Source organism: Brachyistius frenatus, unplaced genomic scaffold, assembly GCF_029030835.1.
Source record: "Brachyistius frenatus isolate BFR_SWC_R1_liver_20210118 unplaced genomic scaffold, ASM2903083v1 Contig_1, whole genome shotgun sequence".
NCBI classification, from domain to species: domain Eukaryota; kingdom Metazoa; phylum Chordata; class Actinopteri; family Embiotocidae; genus Brachyistius; species Brachyistius frenatus.
The window spans coordinates 3,073,456-3,090,125 of NW_027210600.1; the positions used below are offsets into that span (position 1 = coordinate 3,073,456).

The following is a 16,670-nucleotide window of genomic DNA, read 5'->3' on the forward strand; positions in this document are numbered from 1 at the left end:
AATCGGTTATTGCATCAGAGCAAGCAGAATGATCAATGAAGTTTGCACATTAGAGGGCACGTTTTAATTTGAATGATACATTTCCTTTAAAAAAATGTGCTTTATTTTGAAACTTCTTTAGGGAAGTGTCCGTGATGTTGGCCCTCTTGACACCTTGACACCTGTTTCCCCACCCAAAACCGACACGCACACACACCTTGTCATCAAACTACACAGGTGGGTTTGTCAGAGGAGATCTGGCCTCCTGGACAGAGGAGCAGTCGGGACCTAAATGGAGTCCTGCCTCTTTAAAGGTTTGCTGTCTACCACTTTGATTTGTATCATTTTTCATTGTAAAGTTTAATGAGTAGGAGCTTGGATTTGATCTAGTTTTGTGTCTTTTTTTTTTTTTTAAGTGACAGAGTAATCATTTCACGAAGAAAGCAACTGTACCATGTATTACTGCTTAAATAAAGGCCTTTCTGTCACCAATATACAGATAACTAGACTTTCTTTTCTCTCCTTCTAGCATAAGGGTGTGGCACCTTTCGGAGTTGTTTTATTAGTTGGGCTTTTTTTTTTTTCCCAGATTTGATCACTAAGGACACCAGAGAGTGATCAATGTGCATGCATCATTTTTATTGCTTTTTATGTTTTTTTTTGTTATTTCTTTAATCCCCTGTGTTTTAACCTGGCTGTGCATTTGAGGAAGTGGGATAATGAGGAAGTGCTGTCACACAGTGCCCTCATTTGTTTTTATTCAACCAGCGTGGAAAAAACAAAAGTGGGTTGTCACAACAGCTGATTGTCCATTTTACAGACAGCTGATTTGTTGATGCTTTTAAGATTCAAAATTTTCAAAAAGGGAGAGCAGAATAATTGCTGTCTGTCAGCTAAACATCTGTAATGGTGTCGTCTGTTTAGCTGCAGGTGGAGCGGATGCTTTCCAGCAGCCTTCAGCGGTAACCCCTGGTGGTCTGCAGCCCCTTGCTGAGGTAGCAGAGCCTGCAGGCCTGGGCAAGACGGGGAAAGACAAGAGTCAGCCCGGACACCCTGCAGGAACAGGAGATGGACTGGTGAGATAATCAGAGGTCACATGCAAACATCTCTATAACTTTATATCATAGTCAAACAAAATTATTCCCACCAGAAATAACCCCTGCTTTGTCTTTATGCTTTTACCAGGAGATATTTTCATTAGATAGCTCTTCAGACAGCGAAGATGAAGATGAGGGTATTGGCAAGAAAAAAAAGAAGAAGAAAGTGAAGAAGAAAAAGAAGAAGAAGGTGAGTGTCTTACAGCTCAGTGAAGTACCATTGGTGAATATGGGACAGATTATATTGGGCCTGTGCTTTGCTGACTATCTACATGTGACAGTCACTCGATCCTGCTTTAGGGTGTTGCCTTGATTGTACGGTACACATTTGAGACTGCTTTGTAGAAATCTTAAGTTGTGACTTCAGGACACAGGAGGGAAGTACAGTAAAGGCTCCACCTTGCCACAGCCAGTCAAACAGGACTGACCCAGGAGTGGAGTTATTTATTTATCATGTGGATCAACTGTCAGGTTTGCAATGATTGGCAGGGATAGGCGTGTGTCTATGCTTGCTCGTGGAGTTTCCTTTGTGTGTTGCCAAGTGCTTGAGGAGCCCCTCCCTTCTGCTGCCAGCGACACCACCTTCTCTAATCACCAATGACAAAGCCTCACTCTGATGTGTTTATAGTGACTCATTCATTTAGATTCTTATTAATCACAAAGGAGCATATAAATTCACCTGTTCAAGGTCGACACAAAGTTGAGCCATAACTTCCCTGCCTCTTCCTCAACAGGACTCCAGCTCATGCTCATCATCTTCATCTTCCTCTTCCTCCTCCTCCTCCTCCTCCTCTTCCTCCTCCAGTAGCTCCTCAGACAGTGATAGTGAGGTAAGTTACAGATTGGTATGTGCTGATTCAATGAAAACGTATTCATCATAAATGTGATGATCAAATGATTTAATAAATGGTATAACATTCTTCTGTGGAAAAAAAGTAACTACACCTTTGCACCAGAATCTAGTAATGCAGAAATATCATATTGTAGGTATTTAGCACAATTGTCCCATCTCTTTCTGACATCAGCTGGCTAAAACTTTGGATCCCTCTTCCGTGCAAGATACCTTTAGTCACGATTTGTTTGAGGGTTTTCTTTAATGTACTATCTGTTTCATATTCCCCTGTTGTCGGGATTCAAATGTGGGCTTCAACTACACCATTCTACATCCCTCCATTTCTCCTTTTTGAGTTATTCTTCATTAAATTCCCAGTGTGTTTAGGATTATTATCCTGTTATTATCCCATTTAAGCTCTCTGATACGATGTAAAATTCGCTTTCGTGCGTCAAATCTGTGCCATCTCAATTTCATTGTAAACACATTCACTTTGACACCAACAGCTGCAAGAATTACCCACAAATCTTTTGTAGTGCGGCCTCTTTCACATCAAACAGTCTGCTCTGTGGTTCAGTTTTGTGGGGCATCCAGTCCTGGACACGGGTCTGTTTGAAATCTTTAGGTCCCTACGCTCAGAGGTGTTCACAACATTCTTTTTGGATTGCCTTAGAGAGCTCTGTAGATCTTGGCATGATGACACATCACACTGCAATAGTAAAGACCACCATACACGCTTGATGTCAAAAAGTTTAAGTAGGACATGCTCCACTTGTCACTCATTAATGTCTAATCTGAAACCCTGACGATTTGAGGGATTTGAAGGTGTGATGATGAATGTAGGGGTGTACTTACTTTTCCCAATGACTGATCTGTTTTTTATTCATTTATTTAAATTATTATCAAATCTATGTCCTTTGTTTGATTAAATCACCTTTATTGACATTGACTGGTTCAAAGAGGATCAAATGCTTGCTTGTTCAAATGTGTTGAAAAAGTCAATAATTTGTTTTTATTTTTTCACGACTGAAGAAAACTGCTGCTTCCATGCAGCTCCTGTCTCACCCATACATTTAATACACGAGCTGCTATCATCACAAAGCTTTTAAAAGTTCATGGCAACACTAACTGCACAGATTACTTGTAGGCATCTTAATGCTTGAGTGATGTGGACCACTCCCAGACAGTTTATTTCTATTTGAGACCAGAATATCTGTCAAACAAGTCAGAGAGACTGCAGTTTTGTTTATGTAAATCCTTGTAAAATCTTCCCTCCAGTGGAGCTAAATTAAGTCCTTGGCCACAAGTTTCCTATCAGCTCAAAGGAGATTGATGGTCCCTTTTAACAATATCGCTGCCTTAGGTGAGGATATTGTCTCTGGCTAACAACACTGTCTGTTCAGAGAATATCTAGGGTGGAATTTCAGGCAAATTAAATCTAAAAACTGCCCATTTGCTATGTCTTTTGGCAAATTAGGGGATAAACAACCCTCTCCAGGCTTCCTCTGTCAACAGTTTCAGCTTTAGAAATAACTCCAAACCAATGAGCACACAAGTATCTCCGCTTTTAATGTTCATCTTCAAGGGACTGTAGTCATATGATGACATGGCGTCTTCATTTTCAGAGGGTGTTTTGAAGCAACATTTGGAGGAAAAGCAAAAGTCTTAGCCCTCAAAAGCTTTTTAAGGTTTTAAGCTTTTAACCTTAAGATTTAATCTTTGCATGGATCAAATGATTCACCAGCCACCAGTTTACTTCTGATGGCAGTGAAAATGTGACTAAAAATCACAGCAGCAGAACAATTGGAACGTAAAGTGCACAAAGCACTGGAAAACATTTCACCCCGGGCAATGGGCGGTGTCCTGGATCTGATAACACACTATCTGACGGCAGAGGAACACACCCAATGACAATGTTTGACACACCTTTTGTGTCATAGTTGTAAAGTGAAATGATTTCTGTTGCTTTATTTGGAGACAACAAAATGTTTGAGTGCATCTGTGGGTTTGTGTGTGTGCTTACATGCACGGTGACATCGCTGAGTGGCATCATGTACTGTATGTGCCATAAACAGTACAGTCTGTGCGTGTTGTTTGTTATGTATTGGTTTTAGCTGTATGTCCACAGTAGGTGCAGACATTTGTTATCTAATTATAATGATGGCAAAATATCCTTAATCTATAACTAGTCGAGGTCACATAATACTGATCATGACGTTATCTGTATTTTTACTTTATTAGGCAAATGTCTCACTCTGCAAACAAGTTTCATGCACGAGCACACATTCAGTAAAATACCACCCATGAAAGAGTTAATATTGAATGTTTTCTTGCAGGATGACAAGAAGAAGAAGAAAAAGAAGAAGGAAAAGGATGAGAAGAAAGAGTACATCTGGGACAGTGCTGTCATATTTCAGGCTGGTAAGTACATTACAGTATTTCCTCTTTGCAATGTGATTATGTTTTTAGATGGCTGCTCATAGCATGTCTCATGCTGTAATGCATTTCTCAGCTCTGTGCCTTCTCCCTAATAAAAGCATGCATCCTACTGCATATCAGGAACTCTGTTAAAAAAAAAATCTCAGGTTCTTTGTGAGAAAAATCTTCCTCTTGCCTGCTGAGGTTTTATTTTGTATATTTTGTATCATTGTATAACTTTCTATATTGTAGCACAGAGGTCATCTCGCAGAACATTTTTAAAGTACATATCTTTAATAGCATTGTCATGCTGCAACCCCACATGTTCTGGTCATAATGGACCAACTGTTTCAGTGTATGCTGACACATAAGAGAATAGGCCATTAATTTAGTGTTCATTCAGACTGTGACGTGTACATTCTGGTATTTATTATCGCCCTCACGGTCATCCTGCAATTGTAAAATAAATGTCTTCACGGGTCTGTGTTTACAACAGTTCATGAAAACTTCTCTCATTTATTTTTAACCCTACATTGCTGTTTTTGTAAATAAAGTTGACAGAATTACATTGAAAAATATTCAAAACACAATATTCATTTATTTCGTTCTTTCTCAATGATTAAACAAATGCATAACATTTTATTGTGCTGAATGTTTCAAGGTCCCGATGACCAAATGTTTGCAGAGGGTCTGAAGAGGAACCCGGTAAGAGAGAAGTCAAACGATGATTTTAAAACCTGTTGCTGTAAAACTTGTTGTCATAATTTTAGTTTTTTTGCTGTAGGATTTCAGTTCAGATGCCGAGTGTGACAAGAAGAAAAAGAAGAAGAAAAAGGACAAAAAGAAGAAGAAAAAGAAGAAGAAGGTATGGCTGAATTTCATAAACATGTGCAACGTTGTAATACAGAAAATAATACAACAATTACTGTTTTAGTCATCTGGACGAGCACAATCATCATGCATGTAATGAACACAATGGAGCATTAACATATGGATTACAGCATGACCTGACCATATCTTTATCGACTGAACTTCATCTGTCACAGGATTCCTCTTCCTCCTCATCTGACAGTTCATCCTCTGACAGTGAGGATGAAAAGAAGAAGAAGAAGAAGAAGAAGAAGAAGAAAAAGAAGAAGAAGAAGAAGAAGAAGGTATAATTTGTTTAAAAAAAATAAAATCTTTATCTTGAATGTCAACTGTCCGATCTGTCTGCTGTACTTGTGTGAATACAAATAATCATAATTGACATGTTAATTGTTTTACTCCTTCATTCATATTACTCTTTTTGTTTTTGCAGGACTGCAGCTCTTCGTCTTCAGATAGCTCCTCCTCTTCTTCATCATCCTCTTCTGACAGTGAGGATGACAAAAAGAAAAAGAAGAAGAAAAAGGACAAGAAGAAGAAGAAAAAGAAAGACAAGAAAAAGGTTAAGCAGTGTGGATGTTTATTTATTTGTCCAAGCAATCTAATCTGAATGCTTATATTTCTGTAACTGTTACTATTATTTATTATGCTTATTAAGATTAGGATGACTGCAGAAAGTTTACAGTCATGCGCACAATTAAGAAGTTTTGCTGATCATAAAAATATATTCTCTTGTGTTGCAGAATATATTTCATGTCATTTTTGCATGAATGATAAATAACATATTTTATTTATTTATTGATACAGGATTCCAGTTCTTCATCTTCATCCTCATCTTCTGACAGTGACAAAGATAAGAAGAAAAAGAAGAAGGACAAGAAAAAGAAGAAGAAGAAGGATAAGAAAAAGAAAAAGGTCAAATCCTTTTCTTTTACTTTGAAAAATCAGCTTTTTTTTTAGTTTCTGCATACAGTTTTTAGTATATTGTTCATAAGAGGTGACCATTAGCAGAGTTGAACTCTGTTTTTCAGTTCATGACTGTGGAAAAGGTTTGTCTTCACTTTCTGGAAAAGAAAATCAACAAAATTTCTTCAACAGTGCACACACACTCCTCTTGAGAAGATGACTGGTGGCTTCTGTGCTTGTTAGAGCCTGTTGGAGAACGACATGACAAGATACACGAGGAACTACTCTCCTGAAACATGATTTCCAAACACTGTAAACCCATATTTAATTTAAAAAATAGAACAAAGACAACATATCAAATATTTAAACTTGGAAATGTGATTGTTTTATGAATAATATATGCTCATTTTGAATTTGATGGCTTCAACACGTTTCAAAAAAGAGGACTGGGTGAACGAAAGAAACAAAACCATTTATAAACATCTCTGGGCCAGAGTTCATTTAAAATGGACTGAGGCAACGTGGAAAACTGTCCTCTGGTCTGACAAATCAAAATATGAAAATAAAAAATACAAATTATGGACGCTGCATCCTACGGGCTAAAAAGGAGAGGGACCACCCAGCTTGTTTTCAGCAAAGGCCACACTGAAAGGTGGCACAAAAATCACTCAGCATCTGTGTCTATGATGAGAGGTGATCTGAGCAGATGCAGATGAAGATGAAGATTTGTGCCTTCAAAAGATTGCAATAAAAAGAAAGCTTTGGCTTCATCGCTGGGTTTGTACCTGCAGGAGAATAGTCTTACTGTACTGTCTTAACACATCAACTCATTGTTTTTCAGCTTTATTAAGATTTTGTACATGAAATACTGCAATCCTTAGCATCACTGTCTGTATTCATTCACAGGATGAGGAGCAGGATGAGCTCAGCAGTGCTGCAGCTCTTTCAGCAGCAGGTAAGTCTTTCTATATTATGGCAACAAAAAAAAAGACAAAAACAAATGGAAATAAGAAGATTCCTTGTCACTCTCTCCATTTCTCCAGATGGTGAGATTGCAGCATCAAATGCTGATGGAGATAAAAGGAAAGATGGCGATTGTGACAAGGTGAAATACCAACACACACTCGCATGGCACACATAGTGTACGTGCACAAACACACAGACAAATCACTGCTTTCTTTTGTCGTGACAGGCCAAAGAGCTTAAAGGCAAACTCTGCTCTACACTGGCGGGTATGTGCGTTACTCTGACTCTTCAACAGATCAAACAGGGACTGCAGGCGTCATTGTTTTGTTTGTAATGATGCTTCGTGTCCAGCAGGGGGAGCAGAGGCAGGCCCTGATTGTATTGAGGACGGCCACCTGAGCGACGATGAGGGCGAAGGTGGGGAGGAGAAGGATAAGAAGAAGAAATTGAAGAAGAAGAAGAAGAAAAAGGTAACCAAAGATTCAGCATTCACACTCACTTCAACCACACGGTTGTTCAGCTTGTGGAAGTGAGATCCGAGCTGGGAATTGTACTTCTGTCCTATTGATTGTTTCATTTTAATGCACGTCGCAATTGTTATGTTGCATTATAACCACCATGTACTGATGCAAATTTTATTAGCAAAATTCACAGTGATTTAAAGAAAAAAAATAAAATTCTGTGTTTTGTAACAGGATTCTGGCTCGTCTTCAGACAGCGACGACGACAAAAAGAAGAAAAAGAAGAAAAAGGTAAACAGAGCAGAGAATGCTGAGCATCTGCTAATGACTAAAATGCATCATAAAAACAAACAGTGTTGTATATTGAATTTGTAACATTTACTACAATGATGCAGAGTAAAAAGCCTCTCTGTGTGCAGGACGAATGAATTGAAAACTCTCCACTGTCCTTAGCGGTGAATGTAAATGTGCTGATCTAATACAATATAAGATTTATAGATATAAAAAAATTATTTTGTGTTTGATTTGATTCTTAGGATTCCTCCAGCTCCTCCTCCTCTTCTTCTTCATCTGATAGCTCCTCTTCTGACAGCGAAGATGAGAAAAAGAAGAAGAAGAAGAAGAAGAAGAAGGTAAAGAAGAAGAAGGATAAGGTTCGTGTCTTGACAACACTTCTGTATGTTTCATATTTTGCTCAAGTACTGTTTTTGGAAGAATTAATGATATTGAGTCACGGTTTTGTGCTATTTTTTTTTACAGGACTCCAGCTGCTCTTCCTCCTCTTCCTCTGATAGTGAAGATGACAAGAAGAAGAAGAAGAAGAAGAAGAAGAAAAAGAAAAAGAAAAAGAAAAAGAAGAAGAAGGTAACACAATATTTGATCACTTATGTTTATATGTAATAACCAGACCATTTCCATTGTTGTTCTCTCACTGTTTATAATTCTAAAGAAAATCTGCACTCAGTTAGTTGTGTTTTCATGAAAACAAATGTGTGTGGTAAACTTCTGTTACTGACTGACTGACTGATATCCTTTCTAGAAGTGCAATTCCTCTGACGATAGCTCCTCCTCTTCCTCCTCTGATAGTGATGATGACAAGGTGAGATTACAAGATGCAAATGTAATATTGACTGCTTAGTAAATTCATCATTTCCAAGTTTAAACATCATGAGTACATGTTATTTTTACTGTAGAAAAAGAAGAAAAAGAAAGACAAGAAAAAGAAGAAGAAGAAAAAGAAGGTGAGAACTTTGTTTTTCAAGTCTAGTTTGGTTGATTTTATGAGTTTTGAGGATGTTTATTATTGACAGAAATGTCTAAACATCTGTCAAAATGGAACAGGACACAACTGAGTCTGCTGTTTAGTTACTGTGACTGCAATGTGGGTCTTTTTTTTGTCCAGGACTCTTCTTCTTCTGACTCCTCCAGTGATTCTTCTAGTGATGACGATAAGAAGAAAAAGAAGAAGAAGAAGAAGAAGAAAAAGAAGAAGAAAAAGAGGGTGAGAGTGTGTCCCTCTCCCCCCCCCTCCAAGTCCAGGATTTAGTTTGATTTTATTAGTTTTGAGGAGATTTATTCCTGAAAATATACATAAATGTCCAAAAAGCTTCATAAGACTACCGAACACTTGTGAAAAGTGAAAATGAAACGTCTTGCTGTTGACCAGGAGGACACCACTGTATCCATTGTGCACTTTATTTTGAGTAAAATGCAATTTGTATCTTTTTCTGTGCAGGACTCTTCCTCTTCTTCTGACTCCTCCAGTGATTCGTCTAGTGATGACGAGAAGAAGAAGAAGAAGAAGAAGAAGAAGAAGAAAAAGAAGGTGAGAATGCGTCATTGTTTTCTCTTCATTTCAGGTTTTTCGGTTAATTTGAGGAGTTTTGAGGATATTTATTCCTGAAAATTGACAGAAATGTCCAAAATGTTTCAAATCTTCTCCAAAATGTTCAAACACCTGTGGACAGTGAAAATGAAACAGCTTGCTGCTAGCAACAGGACACCACTGTGTCTGCTGTGTACTCATGTGTATCTTGTCCGTCCAGGATTCCTCTTCCTCTGACTCCTCCAGTGATTCTTCTTGTGATGACGGTAAGAAGAAAAAGAAGAAGAAGGATAAAAAGAAGAAGAAAAAGAAAGACAAGAAAAAGGTAAAACTGTGGCCATATTGTATTTGTCCAACACAGCCTTCCTCGTTTTACAGTAATATTTGTTAAAGTGCTAGTTTCTACTGGATGGAAAACATCAGTACAATAACTTTTACCATATCTACATCCAAGGACTCGGATTCTTCTAGTAGTGATGATGACAAGAAAAAGAAGAAGAAGAAGAAGAAGAAAGACAAGAAGAAGAAAAAGAAGAAGGACAAAAAGAAGGTGTGTGATAAAGAAACATAACTTGATATTTGTTTGTGTTCTGAAAGAGTTCGTCTGATGATGGAGGGTTGACTGCTTTTTATTTTAACAGGACTCAAGCGCCAGTTCATCAAGTTCATCTTGTTCCAGTGACAAGGAAAATAAAAAGGAGGACAAGAAGAAGAAGAAGAAAAAGGTAAATTGCTCATAAAATAATAATAACATCCAATTGTGTCTCATGTGAAAGAGAAATAAATGAATTTTATTGTTTCCCTGCTTTTCAAACAGAGTTCAGGCTCATCAGGAAGTGAAACTGACAAGAAGAAGAAGAAGACTGTAAGTTTGCTTTTAATACAAATTATGTGGAAAAGAATTCAAGCTTTAATTTCTTCTTAAGTCAACTGACCCTCAAACTAAAAACCTCACAGTCTTGTGTAAAGTTAACCTGGTTCCATGTAGAGCATCTTTCAAGTGGTGATGGTTTCATTCCAGGAAAGCCGTGACGGTGAAGTTTCTGGCTCAGACTGTAGCAGACTTTCTGCTCCCAGTGACAGCAGCTCCAAACCAGGTGGCGCCCCTGTCGTCTCCTTTGCGCCACTCCCTTCCAAACCTGTCCTGAAGCTGGATCCTCAGAGTCCCTCAGCTGTCTCCAAGCCCTCCGTCCCTGTCTCCTCACTGAGTATGGGGGACAGGGCCCTCATTCGCAGGCCTGCCAGTCCCATGGAGTCCCTGATGGGGAGTCCAAGGAGGTTTGGAGATGGAGCGACCCGCTCGTCCACCCACCTAACATCAAGTGACCTGCTGAGAGGCCCCAAGCCTTACCAATGATGACATGTCATAGATCTAAACAGAAGTCACAGATGCAAGAAAAGCATGACTTACATAACAGCGAAGTCAGCTGACGTACAGATGAGCTGTGATCTGATGATGCTCTCTGCTGCCCTGCCTTTTTTTGGGGGGTGGGGGGGATTAAAATATGATTCACTCAACATGCAAGTTAATACCAAGATGTTTTCTGCTGGATTTGAGGTGACTGGGTCGAGATGTGTTATGACATGATGAGATAATCATACCATGAGAAAGTTATGATTTTATTTTTGGGAAAAGCCCTTTAATGAAGGGAATACCAATTTACAGTCTCCCACGATATTTCTAATGTTTGCTTTGGGGAATAAAACAATGATTTTATTTGTTGTTGTTGTTTGCTGTGTTTGTTGTTGTTATTATTTGTTCTCATTTCTTTCACACAGGATATTTACTTGTTATGCTGTCTTCAAGCAGTGTTATCTCTCAGATCTATCTATCTATCTATCTATCTATCTATCTATCTATCTATCTATCTATCTATCTATCTATCTATCTATCTATCTATCTATCTATCTATCTATCTATCTATCTATCTATCTATCTATCTATCTATCTATCTGTCTGTCTGTCTGTCTGTCTGTCTGTCTGTCTGTCTGTCTGTCTGTCTGTCTGTCTGTCTGTCTGTCTGTCTGTCTGTCTGTCTGTCTGTCTGTCTGTCTGTCTGTCTGTCTGTCTGTCTGTCTGTCTGTCTGTCTGTCTGTCTGTCTGTCTGTCTGTCGGTCGGTCGGTCGGTCGGTCGGTCGGTCGGTCGGTCGGTCGGTCGGTCGGTCGGTCGGTCGGTCGGTCGGTCGGTCTGTCTGTCTGTCTGGGGATAAACAAGGAGTTACTTATTTGTTCAGTTCACATACTATAATAAGGGTGTTTTTTGACCATATTTTTAATGTTTTGTCCTGGTGGTAGTGTATCACTTCAGAGTAATGGCTATAACCTCACCTGGTAATGCTACTACAGGAATATAAACCATTCTAGGTATATCCTAGGCTTTCCCTGTGAGGATTTTAAATTGGATCCCAACATTATCCCCATTGTGAAAAAAACATAACTTCTTAGCTTACACAAAACAGGTATAATAATAATATAGGATGTACTGTAATAACAATATCCAAATTCTACAGTTAGTCTACATAGTTAAGAACTTTAAACATTGTAATTTCCCCCAAAAGTATTAAAAAAAAAAAAATTTAAAAAAAATAAAACGTGTTTAAATAAGGCTACTACAGCCATTGGTAAAAAGCAAATATGTACATTTACATAAATTAAAAAAAAAAAAAACTCATCTACTGCATTTAAATACATTTTGTGCACTTTTATAGTCTACTCCACTGCATTTTAGGTCAAAATATTGCACTTTTTACATTTTGCAACCATTTCCAAAATATGGAAATCTGCCACTGTGGTGAGATAATTTTACTGTGTATGAATTAAAGTCAGATAATTATATTAACTTTCAAGAATAAAGTAACATTTCCTTCTATTCTCAACAAATCTCATATTCTGTCTTTCATTCAAAATCTTGCAAGTCGTTTTTGTTTTATAGGTTACTTATTTTAACAACAAAAAAAGACTAATAATAGTGTTAATAATAATAGCCTACATTTTGCAGTGAAAAATAAGGTATGATCGACATATACATTTTTAACATAAATCATTCACAGTCCGCAACAATTTTTTATTTTCAGTCTTACCAGCCTGCAGGTTTGAGACAATGCCGATGATATTCAAATATACCTTGGCCTCAAATCTGGCACTGCCTCTGTAAATGAATTAATGAGCTGCCTGGCTGATATTAAAACCTGCTCTCGCTAAATGCTCTTTGCCTCAATGAAGGTCAAACAGAGATCTTGCTGCTCAATCCCTCTCGCCTTTCAGCTGTTACACCGAACAGTCCTTCATTGAGTCTTGTCCCCGTGGCCAACCCACTGTAATTTTCATGTTAAGAATCTGGGTGTGATTTTTGACTCTTCTTTTAAATTAGATCTCCAGATTAAATTAAATTGGCCAGAATCTTTTATCACGATGTCAATTGGTACAAAATGCTGCAGCGAGACTTTTAAGCGTGAACACATTTCAATCCTAAAATGTCTTCATCGGCCACCTGTCAAGTACAGAATTGATTTCAAAAGCTTAATGTTTGTTTTCAAGTGTTTAAATGGAGCCGATCTGTCCGACCTGCTGCAGCTCTATAACCCACCTCGCTCACTCAGGTCTCTCGACCAACAGTTATTAGTTGTTCCTAGATCTAAAATGACGACCCGGGCCGACCGTACCTTCTCTGTTGCAGCCACTAAACTCTGGAACAACCTTCCCCTTCATATTAGGTCGTCAACCACTTTACCAATGTTTAAAAGCCATTTAAAAACCTCTTTATTTTCACGGGCCTATCCGCTTTGATCTCTACTTGGTACTTTTGTGTGATTTGTGTTAACTTATCGTGATTTTGATGTCAATTATTTTTTATTAATCCAGTCTGTTCTAATGAAAGGCTGTTTGTCTATGTGCAGTACTTTGGTCAACCTTTGTTGTGTTTTAAATGTGCTATACAACTACATTTGACTTGACTTAATATTTCCGGCTACACGTGAAGGCAGCTCCGCAGCAGGAAGCAGGAGCGGTGTTTTGGGGGGCGTGGTTTAGTCAGGTCACGTGCTCAAGGTGCAGCGTTATAGAAAAAGCACTGTCGGACTCTGACCACTTGTTTTGGAAGAGCGCAAGAAGTGGAATCAAAATGGACTTCAATCTGTCGTCAGGTAAAGTTACGTCGACTCTGTAGCTGTACGTTTTAAGCCCCCTGTTTCTTTGTTGTGGAAATTCAGATTTTTCTATCATTTTAATGCTGACTTGATTATTAAAACCTTCATACGTCTGTCATTTGCAGCTTTATCTAACTGCGAGCAAGATGTGAAGAAGGAGGAGGCGCAGAAGGATGAGTTTAATCTTCCCTGGAGCAAGAACAAAGATAAGGTAGGAGTTGTGTATTCTTTTTTACTAAGATGCTCATGTTGGCGTAGTTCATCAGAGCTTTTCTAGATACTGAGAAGTAGAAAATGGGGGAAGGACGTTTCTTTGTTGGATTAGAGTTATAGGCTGCTGTTGATTTCAGTCTTGTCAAAGCAGATTTCATAAAAAATTAAAAATAATGCTAAAAAGTTGTTTCTCTTGTAATTCTGCTTCACCTGTGCCATTAAGCTCAGGTTTTTTTTTGTTAGAATAGACTTGCTGCCAATGCAATTCTCATTCTATAGTTGATTTCTGCACTCAAACGCAACACAACACAATCAACAATTTACTTCATGTTAATATATATATATATTTTTTAGAGTGATGGTGGTAAGGACAAGTCCCACAGTAAGGACAAGTCCCACAGTAAGGACAAGTCCCACAGTAAGGACAAGTCTGACCATAAGAAAGAGTCCAAGCACAAAGATGACAAATGTGATGATAAGGACAAGAAGAAGAAGAAGAAGAAGAAGAGCCACCATAAGAAAAAGGAGGAGGGAGACAAATCAAACACCTCTTCCTCGTCTTCCTCATCTTCCTCCAGCAGCGATGAGGTAGGTCTTCCTCTGCAATTTGGTTTTAAGGTTCTCTCAAAAATAATTTGAGCTTGTTGGAGTTCAGTAAATTACAGAAGACTTAAATGACCCCTCAGTTCCTCAACGTGTTCCCATGTGCACTTCTGTAGTTTGTAGAGGATTTAACCAACAACAACAAGAATGCAATGAAATGCAGCTTAACGGGTAACATACCTGTCACACCTCTGTTCAAAGGTGGACGATTGAATCATGTGGTGCGGACACATCTACGACAGGTCTTACCAGTAATGCCAAGTTTAATCAGACCTGACACACCACACCCTCTTGTGTTATGTTTTAATTTATAGTTCATATTGTTGACCGTCTTCCAGGTCTGCACATCCACCTGTTATCCACCTGTTATCCACCTGTTAACCTACAGCAGGGTACCAGCTAGTTTGAACAGCATTAGGGTGCAATTCCTTCCTTTATGTTACACCTTTTTTATTCTGAGGAATCAGAACAACATGTTCATGGTCACTTTTATGTGAATAGTCATTGCATGCAAAGCAGAGCCCAGCCCAGTGGGAGAGAAAACAAACAGGTCAGATAGGAGAGTCATAAAGGAGATATTGTCTTATCACCTCTGTGGAAGGGAACACGCTGCTCTCAGTCTGGTTGTGGCCTGACTAGTTCCTGTACCATTCCTGCTCCAAAAACAAACAAACAAAAAGGCTGTTAATTTGTTGATGCTGCCACAGGGATTCATACTTACAGTATAGCAGCTCTGGCACTTAAGTTGCCCCTTAATAAATCATGTATCCTTTCTGCAGTAACAGCATTGTCCTTTGTGTCATTTCAGGAGTGATTCTTACTGATGGATCGGACTGAGAATGTGAGACGGAGAATGTTAAGCTCTTTTATCACTTTTGTCCATTGAGTGAGTGAGTGAGTGAGTGAGTGAGTGAGTGAGTGTCTCAACTTCTCTTCCTGTCTTTTCACTGGTGTCACAAACATTCAGGTCTTCTGTAAACAAATTGCATAATTACTGAGAGTAAAAACCTTCTGACAACAAACAAAATGCCTCCAGGATTTAATTTTGTTCCCGTTTTGTATCGTTTGTTTGCACCACAGGATGGCAGTGCTCTCCACTTTTAAGTTCAATCGGTATTTGAAGTTTGAGTGGAAATTAGAGGATATTTTTCTTTTTGGAAAATGTATACCTTAACAAATCAATAAAATGCAGACTGTTGTGGTTTTTTTTTCATTGTAATAAAATATAAAAGGGGCATTTAAAAGCATTTTGGTCACGTCGAAAAGCATCAATCCTGTTGAAAGGACAAAAATAGAGTGTCTTTATAAAAAAAGAAAAAAAAAAGAATATATGAACCATATAAAGTGGGCCCATTTTTTTTGGCTAATAAAAAGTTAAGAGCTCATGTCTACTGAAACCAGAAGTGGGGGATGTACTCCAATCCTTGCTGTGGCCAAAATCAGTGGACCAAACTACAGCAGCCATCTTCCTTGTTTTTGGATCACCTCCATGCACTTGTCTCTTTCAGCTCCCTGGTTCGCCCTGTATCACTCCCCCCCCCTCTCCTCCAGCGTTGTGTCAATACTGGATTATAATTAGGCCCCTACTCGTGCAATATTGTATAAGCAGCATTTTACTGTAGCTAATCAAGGTGGAGCTATGGTGTAAACAATTTTACACAGCGCTTGGAAAATATATTGTTTAAAACAATTTCCGATTTTGTTTTTTTCCTGTAGCTTATAAAATTGTCATCTGCAAATAAGAGAAACTGTAGTGGAACAAAATGGCATAAAAATGGAAAAAGCCAGTGACTTAACATGTTGAAAATCGAACAATAAAAAATATCCAAAGGCAAAGGGAAATACTCTCGGCCCACTAGGATATAACAACTCAAAGAATCCATGACGCAGCACTGAAACAAAGGGTCAATCGTTTACCTGACATCAATATTCGAGTTGCAGTGAACTTGAGCCAGGATTGTCAGAAGAGGGGATATACAACATTTAGCATTGAGGATCTCCTTCAGGTCTTCTGAATCTTTTATGCAGGTGGAGAGAAAAGAAAAATGGAACGGTTTCAGAGAAGAATCAATAATAAATCAAGCATGCATCTTTTGGGGGGCTGCTGAAGAAGCCCAATTTAACCCATCCATCATGTTGAAACCTTTATTTCATTTGAACCTGTAAGGGAATACTGAAGGGAGGAATCAGGGGATGATTTACAAAAACATTTCTCCAGGAATTGATCTAGTCCAAAGGTGCACGTATGAGCCAAGTTCAGTTAAATTGTGGCTTAAGGAAATTGGAATGCAAATGTGTTTTTTTTTTGCTGTTTTTTTGACAATTTATAATCCAAACTATGATACGAGACACTGTTT

At 38.4% G+C, this 16,670-nt stretch overlaps 2 protein-coding genes across 7 annotated transcripts; both read left to right on the forward strand.

Annotated features, from left to right (window-relative positions):
• The first annotated feature begins 186 nt into the window (after positions 1–186).
• Positions 187–11,068, forward strand: LOC138622774 (cylicin-2). Of its 6 annotated transcripts, none has more exons than XM_069701862.1 (25): positions 188–293; positions 904–1,055; positions 1,165–1,266; positions 1,811–1,906; positions 4,245–4,329; positions 4,988–5,031; positions 5,111–5,191; positions 5,373–5,480; positions 5,627–5,755; positions 6,001–6,108; positions 7,006–7,054; positions 7,143–7,204; positions 7,292–7,331; positions 7,417–7,535; positions 7,761–7,817; positions 8,063–8,179; positions 8,286–8,390; positions 8,566–8,625; positions 8,720–8,767; positions 8,929–9,027; positions 9,262–9,351; positions 9,572–9,676; positions 9,806–9,901; positions 9,993–10,076; positions 10,171–10,230. In XM_069701862.1, the coding sequence occupies exons 1-25, from the start codon at positions 272–274 to the stop codon at positions 10,189–10,191; spliced, it is 2,079 nt and encodes a 692-aa protein (XP_069557963.1). In that variant the 5' UTR covers positions 188–271; the 3' UTR covers positions 10,192–10,230. The 6 variants fall into 6 exon arrangements, with proteins under 6 accessions (XP_069558391.1, XP_069557963.1, XP_069558220.1 ...); XM_069702119.1 differs by having other exon boundaries at positions 8,569–8,625; XM_069702037.1 differs by having other exon boundaries at positions 7,420–7,535.
• A 2,342-nt stretch (positions 11,069–13,410) lies between these two features.
• LOC138616629 (uncharacterized protein DDB_G0288629-like) lies at positions 13,411–15,340 on the forward strand. Its single transcript, XM_069691077.1, has 4 exons — positions 13,411–13,494; positions 13,623–13,708; positions 14,065–14,298; positions 15,122–15,340. The coding sequence occupies exons 1-4, from the start codon at positions 13,473–13,475 to the stop codon at positions 15,125–15,127; spliced, it is 348 nt and encodes a 115-aa protein (XP_069547178.1). The 5' UTR covers positions 13,411–13,472; the 3' UTR covers positions 15,128–15,340.
• The last annotated feature ends 1,330 nt before the right edge of the window (positions 15,341–16,670 follow it).